General features: G+C 41.6%; 1 protein-coding gene across 4 annotated transcripts; it reads left to right on the top strand.

Annotated features, from left to right (window-relative positions):
* The first annotated feature begins 881 nt into the window (after positions 1-881).
* gprc5c (G protein-coupled receptor, class C, group 5, member C) lies at positions 882-8,970 on the top strand. Of its 4 annotated transcripts, none has more exons than XM_066704409.1 (5): positions 882-1,270; positions 4,033-5,087; positions 7,546-7,658; positions 8,171-8,302; positions 8,884-8,970. In XM_066704409.1, the coding sequence occupies exons 2-5, from the start codon at positions 4,046-4,048 to the stop codon at positions 8,914-8,916; spliced, it is 1,320 nt and encodes a 439-aa protein (XP_066560506.1). In that variant the 5' UTR covers positions 882-1,270; positions 4,033-4,045; the 3' UTR covers positions 8,917-8,970. The 4 variants fall into 4 exon arrangements, with proteins under 4 accessions (XP_066560506.1, XP_066560507.1, XP_066560505.1 ...); XM_066704410.1 differs by having other exon boundaries at positions 883-1,270; positions 7,546-7,646; positions 8,168-8,302; XM_066704408.1 differs by having other exon boundaries at positions 883-1,270; positions 8,168-8,302.
* The last annotated feature ends 536 nt before the right edge of the window (positions 8,971-9,506 follow it).

Here is a 9,506-nt window from a genome sequence, read left to right as displayed (position 1 = left end):
AAAGCATCAGAGAACAAACTAAAATATGTGACATCATTGAAAGAGTGAAAATGCTAAAATAGCAATGGGCCGGACACACTGCAAGAACACATCAAAGATGGACAAAGGAAGTGATTGAATGGATCCCAAGAGAGGAAAAAAGACCTAAAAGACGAACCCATAAAAGATGGGAAGATTAAATTATACACTATGCAGGTGTGACATGGAAAAGAGAAGCTGTGGAACAAAGCAAGTGGAATCACCCAATAAGTGTAACAGGTCAGGTCTTTCACTGCCTCCACAACGCCCCCAGGAATGCCAGTGTCAGGGCTGTGGAAACACATGAAATAGCTGTGGATCAAGGTCCCGGCAGTGGCCCAATATCAGAGCACATACCAGCGCTGGATGTCTGAGCACTGAGCTCAGGCCCCTAATCCAGGCTGGCCGGCAGCGTGGAGCCAGGCTGCCCTCTCTCTGCACACTCTGACTGCAGGGGCACCGCTGCCAGCCCCCAGCGCGGCGTTTTGGGATACATTGAGCACGGGGTTCAACACCTATCTGTTATTTATAAGCAGCGATCTCTTCCCCCGCGTTATACCATACTGAAATAAACGTGCTTTCAATAGAAATGGTGAAACTGAGACTGCGGTGCAACTGAATCATTGCCGCGCTCTTTACAGTTACATAATGCACGTCTGAATGTGATGGATTGAATGGTCTGAGCGTTTTAGTGTCATGTGTTGTGTGTGGGGGTGTTCTATACAGATTTGAAAAAACACTTTTTTAATTTGATTTGTAAGATGTAAACTCACACACGAGGAGGTGGGGCGCTATAAAAGCTGCAGTGGCAGAGGGTGGGCTGAGCGACGAGCGGGCAGGTGTGAGTGCAGGGAGGAGGGCAGGGCTGAGGCTTGGGTAGGCGGGGGGAGAGAGAGAGAGAGAGAGAGAGAGAGAGAGAGAGAGAGAGAGAGAGAGAGAGAGGCAGCACATTGGAATTAAACCATACTTTAAAACCCGAACAAACAAAGACAAGTGCTTCTCCAAAACGGAGAAAACGAAACGCACGGGGGTAACCGAGGACACGTTGGAAGATCGCGTCTCCTTCGGCCGATTCTAAGTGAAGAGATTTATGTGACATCCTATTGACAAGCGGGTTAGATTTGATACCTTTTGCTTTTCAAAGGGCGCAACCCCGTGGGAAAGTAGACCCGTGATCCTTCACCTGTCTGTGTTTCTCCGCACCGGACGAGCCGGCGGACCAACTGCCCGAACTGCGCAGGTGCGGCCGCAGGTAAGCGCTCCGGTCCCGTCCACCTGTGGATGCACCTCCGAGCAGAGGGATATAACCGGGGAGAAAAGAGAAACTGTCTTTTACTGTTAATTCTCACCAGTGTACCGGGAGACAATACATAAAGCTTTTATCCTACACTGGTTCATAAACCATTGGTTGTGGTTTATTAATTATTATTATTATTATTATTAATAATAATAATAATAATAATAATAATAATAATAATAATAATAATACAACGTGTAAACAATACGATGTGTGAATTTCACAAGTTTTTTTCATTTTCTAATCTCTGCAATAGGAAATTACTAAGAAGTAACAAATAAGTGTAGCTAACATTTATTTGTTGTCAGTACCAAACTAATGTTTGTATTTTGTTTAAATACTTATATATATGTATATCAGTAAAATGATTAAAACATATTTCACAATGTAACCTATTAATGTTTTATGGTGGGGAGATCTTTACACAAGATTCAGCTTTTTGGTCACAACCAAATCTAGTCTGCATACATCTAAGAATGGGCTTGAAATCAGCAAAGGATCATCGGCTAGGATCATGTTTTGTTGTAGAATTTAATTAAAAAAAATTGCAGACACAAAAAAACAGCTGTTTTGTTGACATCTTTAGCATTGATGCATACAATATCGATACAATATTGACAGATTGCTAATAATGTGTCTATTGGCTTTGCTGGTTAATATGTACTTGCTTATTTGTTTAGCATTCAGCCAGGTGCACATAGATGCCAAGCTCTTCAACCTTCGTTTAGATTGTGTGTCTGCCCTGATATGAGAGTCCCAGCGAACACAGACATTCTGGCCAGCATAATTATCTCAACATATATATACTTGATGTAGACTATTACTGTGGCTCTTCTGCAGAGACCTTTATTTAATTGGAAGGGAACTAGAGACAAAAATAAATGTTTTACAAAGAATTAATAACTTTACCTAATAGTCTTTTTTTTAGTAATTCATTAGAGGCTTTAATGCTAAGTTGTCTGGAATGGAGTTTGTTGTTGTTATGTATCCAGACAATGAGAAAATCATCACAGACGTGTTGCTAGCGAGTGGGGGGGTGTTTGGGTAACGATGTTTGTTTGGCCTGTTTTTAAACAATCAAAGGTATACTGAAGTTAAATAAATGTAAAGTACATAAATAAAGTGAAGTATTTAAAAGAAAAGTGACTTAAAACCACAATAATGATGATAATAGAACTGCAGTTTTTGCTTCATTGTTGTGTGTTCGGAGAGACCACCCTTTTTTTTTTATTACGCTTAAAAAAAATCTATTGCTTTACTCTGTCATAAATAGTTTTTCAAGATTGACCATAAAGTCCTTGTCACACATCAGATCAGTTTCACAGAGGCGTAGTCTGCTCCTTCTGCTTTCCTTACATCTGTACAGACTAGGGGAAGGTGTGTGTGCTGGGATGCATGACACAAGCACACAATGGGTGCCAATCTGAATGCGGGCCTTCGGTGCCTGGTGTCCTCCTGGATTTTCAAATGCCGTAACTGTCATTGACTGAACATTTAAAGGACACTATCTGCAGGAGGATCTGATGGCCAGGAAACCGGCCTCAGCTGCATCACCCACAACCCCATCGATCCGGTTATGTAACCCAGAAATACGGTACTCAGCGTAACGTGACCGCACTCTGTAGGCCAGAACAAATATAGTGCCTGAAACGCGCCCTGCACAGGAGTCAAGCCGTCTGATCAATGGGCTTTCGTAGGTGACTGATAAGAACAGTACGACGCAACGCCGACAAGCCTGGCCTTTTGAATTATTGATGGATTCTTTCATTATTTTAGCATTATTTTATTGTGCACAAATCACAGCAGGTGACATGGCTGGATGAAGTGAATGGGAATCTGAGAAAGCCTATATTGGAGACAATAAATTATAGTCCGTTGCATAATTACTCGGGAATCAACATCATAAAAGAGGCCAGTGTCAATATTGCAGCTATAAGCATTACAGTATAAAGTGATAAATGATCAGTGTACAGGAAAACAGTGCTACCGACGTTACTGGGAACCTTTACATGAGCGCTCTATAGGTTATGTTTCTGTAGCGTAGCCCATCAACGGTGTTGCTATTGAATGTGTGTTGCAGATTCCAGCATCATCTACAGATGTTCAGATTAATAGGTTTGTGGAATTAGGAACTTGATATTAATATGAGAGGGAACTGATTACAGCATTCCTTCATGCTTCATTGTAAAAGCTATTTACAACTGGAAGCACTAAACTAAAAGTGGTGATTGTCGACCTGGACCTCGCCATAAGGAGCTGAATCCAATATACATCTCCGAGACTTCTCTGGATTTCATTAGGGAACATGTAGTTATCAGATGATTTTCTTCCCCTTCACAACAACCCCTTCCTCCCTCACTCCCCCATGAGTGCATAGTTTCCAAAACGTCTCCTTTAACTTCAGCTGCAGGCTAAGGAAAATACCCTCAGAAAAGCAATTTTGTTTAAACACCGATCAGTAGTTTGTGGAATGAAAAATGGAAAAAATGCCACCGTTCATACCAATATTGCTCCACTGTGACTCACTTTATTGAAAAGAATGATTAAAATACTTGGATATAAAAATTCAAATTAACCCAGTCTTGAAATTAAATGCAAATGGTTTGTGTCACTTAGAATTTACGTGTCTGCTTTGATGACATGAGACATGGAGCTATTTGAGGGTTGTACAACTCTCGTATCTCCTCACTCATTTTACTCTCTTACTACTCCTGCAGGTACAGGCACTCCATGGACTTGGCAGTAATGAAGATCCCCCTGCTACTGATGCCCTTTGCCATTTTTCTGGGGTCTCTCCCAGGAGCCAACGCAGGGAACAACACCCCCCCTGTTGGCTGCGACCCATCGGTGAATCCTCTCTATTTCAACCTGTGTGACTTAGGAGGGGTCTGGGGGATCGTACTGGAGGCGTTTGCAGGGGCTGGAGTGGTGAGCACCTTTGTGTTGCTAATTGTGTTGGTGGCCACCCTTCCGTTCGTCACTGAAGGGACGAGGAAGAGCACAGTGGGGCTGCAAGCCCTCTTCTTGCTGTTCACTCTTGGACTGTTTGCCCTCACCTTTGACTTCATTGTCAAGAAGAATTTCTCCACCTGTGCATCCAGGCGCTTTCTTTTTGGGGTGCTCTTTGCTGGCTGTTTCTCGTGCCTGCTGATGCACTGCATCCAGCTGAACATGCTGGTGCGCAAGGACAGGGGCCCGAGGGGCTGGGCGCTCTTCCTGGGTGCCTTGGCTCTCTGGATGGTAGAGGTGATCATCAACTCGGAGTGGCTGATCATCACCATTGTCCGCTATCCACCAGACAGGATGCAAAGTGGGGACCCCTGTGACATCACCAACCAGGATTTTGTGATGGCCCTCATCTACGTCATGGCTCTCCTATTGGCCATTTTTGCAGCCGCCATCCCTACCCAGATTGGGAAACACAAGCACTGGAAAAAGCACGGCATCTTCATCCTGGTGACCAGCTGCCTGTCGGTGGGCATCTGGGTGGCCTGGATTGTGATGTATGTCTATGGGAACCAAAAGCGAGGGAGTCCCAGCTGGGATGACCCCACCCTCGCCATTGCACTGGTGTCCAATGCCTGGGTGTTCCTCATCCTGTACATGATTCCTGAGATGTGCGCACTCACCAGCAACACCGAGCCGGAACAGAGCTATGGAGATGACCTCTATCCCACCAGAGGGGTGGGATATGAAACCATCCTTAAAGAGCACACTTCACAGAACATGTTCGTGGAAAACAAAGCATTCTCTATGGATGAGCCCAATTCAAGTATGCTTTATTTTTTATTTAATGAAAACTTTGTGACCTAGAAGAAATGTCTGTATATTTAATGAAATATTCTAGTGCGTGTGCGCATGCTTTTGGCATTTCCAGAATTTCCAATTTGCACTTTCTGGCTGGCAAACTGCATTCAAAACATTCATTTAATTTCTTTGTCTTTATCTAATCTTCTGTAATTCAGTTGTGGTTGAATTCGATAGTTTACGTTTGTTGGATTAGAAATTACTGAACACAAATCCTCCCTGAAAAATGTCAAACAATGCAACAGGAATGCAACTTCCACTCACAGAGTGGTCGTAGATCTCTTGTTAATAATTAACGTAGACTTGATAAACCGAATGATCCATTCCGTGATAACAACAGTTTCCCATTAATTTGTTTGGGACATATTTCACAATTTGCTGCAACCGTGTCCATTAGAATGCATGCCAATCTGTGCAACATGGTCATGTTTTGGAAACACTCTCTTAAAACACCTGGGCTGTGAATTTTGTGGAAAATGCCAAACTGGCTCGGGGGAGTGGCAGCTTCCATAAGAATCCATGACCACAAACATGCTTGTGTAATAAAAGTAGGTAGCTGTATTTGATCAAGGAGCAATTCCAGTTGATCATAATTAGAGAACTAGAAACATTAACAACTGTGTTTCACCATCGGCAAAGTTTTAGTTGACATTTCCGATCATTTTAGATGGTGTAACTAGAGGGCTCGGGTCAGTAGGTGAACCTCGAACACTGACTGCTCGCATTCTTGCACTGGAATGCCGAGCAACTCTGTGGTTTTTTTCAGTTTTGTTTCTAGTACATCACAGTAAGTAAAATAAGTTGAATACAGCTTCTGATAAAGATGTTTTAGTTAATTGTATGGAGGATAATCCATGCCAAAATTAAAAATAAATACAGAGAAAAAAATAAATTAAATATAGAAATACAGAAATAAATGAATAAATGTCCATTTATTTATTTCTATTTATTTATTATTTTCTCTCTGTATTTATTTTTAATTTTGCCATGGATTATCCTCCATATAATTGTACTCAGATAAAAATATTAAGAGCTGTTCCAGGCGGTACACTTAGCCCACAAAGACTTGTCGTACTGTGACGTGCAAAGCAGGAGAAGGTACTAGATGCAATGGCATGTTGTGAGAGAAAATATAATCCACTTAATATGGTTTCCAATTACAAATTCTCCATTTACAATGCCCCACCAAAAGGAAGATAAATCCAAACACTTGTTCATATGTAATATTTAGACTGTAGTTTACAGACCCAATCTGAATGTCAATTAAACCTGCTGTGAAGTCATTACCCTTCTGTAGCGTACCAAACTTAAAGGTTAAAATGTAGGAAACCCAATCTCAAATCTTCTGTAGCCCCACAACCTTAAAAACAAAATACTGTGTAGTTTATTTTAATTTGATTGCCAGATAGAAAGGAATCCAGGTAAGGAATCCAATTAATTCTAGATGTGTTTTTCCTCTGCCTGATATAATAACTTTCTGAATCTTTGCCAGGAAACAGGCAGTCCGCGAAGACCCCTTATTATAGATTAATAATTTGCAAGTTCAAAACATTTGCAGCTCTTAATTGCAGACTTTAAAAATACAAAACATCTGGATCTTATCTCTCCATCTGTTTGCTCTGCTTTCAGTCAGACACAGGGTTGAACAATTGATGGGGAGAACTGAATAGTTTAAAGGATCTGTTTTTTTGTTTGGTTTTGTTTACTTTTTGCCTCATTTGTCAACCTCCATCTAAAATAAAATATTAGTTAAGTGGAGAGTGTGGAAGTCAAATAACAACCTCATGCCTTACTTGAAATAAAAGCCTATTACTCAGTGTGGGGCTGTTTGCCTCCCTAGGTATCCAAGGAGACCGAGGGGTGGCAGCTTTAAATCCTTAAGACATAGTACAGATGGTTTAGCCAAGGACTACGTTCTCTATCCATAGGTTCAGGATATTCCCAGATTTCGGAGGGCTTTAGGGTCCTCAATTTTTTATTGCAACCAACCTCTCATGTACATAATCAGTTTTTGGCTTAATTAGTCATTGTGAACATGATCTTTAGTCACTGACCTAGTCTGGTCAACTGTTGGCCCAAATTAAAAAAAAATTCCCAAAGTACCAATTGCAAATCCTAAAGATGGTTTTTCCCAAAGTGTCGGAGCAAGTAGCCTCTGACAAAAAGAAAGCCATCAACAAGTGACTGCCTATAAGTTTTGATTTTCATGGTTCGGTTAATTTCCCAGAAACTGTAAGGGTTACACAATAATGGGAAAATACCATTTTAGCTCTGAAAACAAGCCCCAGTTAAATCTATCAACAAAAATATTTATGATAACTGCCTTTGTAAACTGGTTTGCTCATCAGTGCTATGCAGTCTACAATTCTTTGGTATTGAAAACGATGACGCATTAATAGGATTCTCTCTTCTTTTTTTTTTAGTGAACAAGCCCGTGTCTCCATACAGTGGGTACACCGGACAGCTGCGCAGCTGTGTGTACCAGCCTACAGAACTGGCGCTGATCAGTAAAGCCTCTGGAAATGTAAGTTCATATGTAAGTATCTTTCTATGTTTATCAACAGGGACCTATTGTGCTTATTTTACATCCACGTCATATACAGAGACCCCATTACATATTAGATTATTGCTCTGAACATCCAAATACAGCATTGGCAAGGGCAAGGTGTTTACCCTTTAACCCTATGTCTGTGTAAATTCAATTCCAGCATCATAGTTTACACTATACCAAGACTGCTTTGTCTAAATAGGGGTCAAAACAAACCTTTAGAAATGTGAACATATTTCTGATGAAATTCAAGTAGCATATCGAGTGTTCTTCCCAGTTCTAAATTGTTCTAAGTCGACATGGAGTTTTTGTGGATATAAATACACCTAGCAAAATAATATTGACATTGTAGATAGAATAAGTCTTAACATATTTTTAATATCTCTTCAGAAGTTTTTATTTATAGAAGTTCAGTTTCTTTCCTTTTAATGTTTGAATTTTTCCCATCGCCCTGTGGTTGTGGTGTGGGTCTCTGTGTTTGTGGCTTTGGGCTGCAGCAGCAGGATGAGATGCCCTCCTATGATACTGTCCTTCCCCGGGCTGTGGTCAACACCCAGGCCCACGGTGGCAATAGCTCCATGGGCCGCGCTGAGGAGGCCCATCCCACAACCGGACCGCAGCACAACGCCAGCGTACGTGGACAGCAGCCCCCCGCACCAACTGTCTCTCAACTGTCTACCTCTTTCTCTTCTGGAGATACATGTTCTCATAATGTGTTTTCGTAAAGAACCACATCTGTGCATTCTGCAGTTTTGAGAAACTCCCTTCTTTTCCCAGTATCCTTTCCCGTTTTTTAGTTTCTGTTTTTATGTTGTGCGTTTGATCTCAGTGTGGCATCAATGCGTGATTGTTGACACCCATTCACCAGTGTTGCCTTCTATCTCTCAACATTTGCCTTTCTTCTCTTGAGCACCCTGCTTGTGTCATTCGACTTTGTGTGCCATGTCATTTAACATCTCATTCACGTTTATTTTGGAAAACGAGACATCCATCAATAAGGTTGTCTGACCTCGATTCTTCTGCGTGTAGTGGCACACATTTTAGATGCAACAAAGCTCTGGTTTTAACACTGACAGTGTGTTAATCTAGAACTATAGGAAGTGTAATTACAGGCAACATTTTAAATGTGTAATTTAACCTTTTATAGTGTGTTGAAATGTGTAGAACTTAATGAGTGAATTAATTTATCCTTCTTGTTACCCTTTCATTTTAGGGCAACGGCTTGTACAGAAATGGTCAGTGGTGAACCCTTGTCTGCCCCCTCTCCTGGTTTGCATCAATTAAAAAAACTTCTTGTGGATTCTGTTTGGCTCTGGCTTCTTCCTCCTGTTTTCTTTGATTTGATTTGATTTTTGCCATTGTTCTCCGATTACTGTTGGGCCAACCCTGACATAACTAAAGATGAGGCTCCGTTACAAACTCTGCAGAGATCCCAGCACCTCACTGCGGGGATACCCGAATCGGAGAGGGTCTTGTGGGAGGCCAAGTCAATCCAAGGTTAAACCCTCGTTCACTCTCCTCGTCATCTCTGTCCCAGCCAATGATGTCCCGGTGTGAAATTCCACTCCAAACCCAACAGCATGCACTGTTGTAACAGACAAAAGACTTATGATTTTCTTCTTATCCGTGTGTTAATCCTAATGTGACACAAAAAACAGAAAAACACCCACACCATGGGTCTCTGACCGAGAAAGAGACAATGGCATTTTTCTGAGGAGGATTTTTTCTTTTTGTGAAAGAGACAATTTATGTGGCAGCCTCATAGAGCGAGAGAGGAGCAGGGGCCAAAGGTCACGGCGTACCTGTCATATCTGGCGCACACGTACTTCCAAGCAC

This window comes from Amia ocellicauda, chromosome 5 (genome assembly GCF_036373705.1).
Source record: "Amia ocellicauda isolate fAmiCal2 chromosome 5, fAmiCal2.hap1, whole genome shotgun sequence".
Lineage (NCBI taxonomy): Eukaryota > Metazoa > Chordata > Actinopteri > Amiiformes > Amiidae > Amia > Amia ocellicauda.
This window is presented reverse-complemented; position numbering and strand designations above follow the sequence as displayed.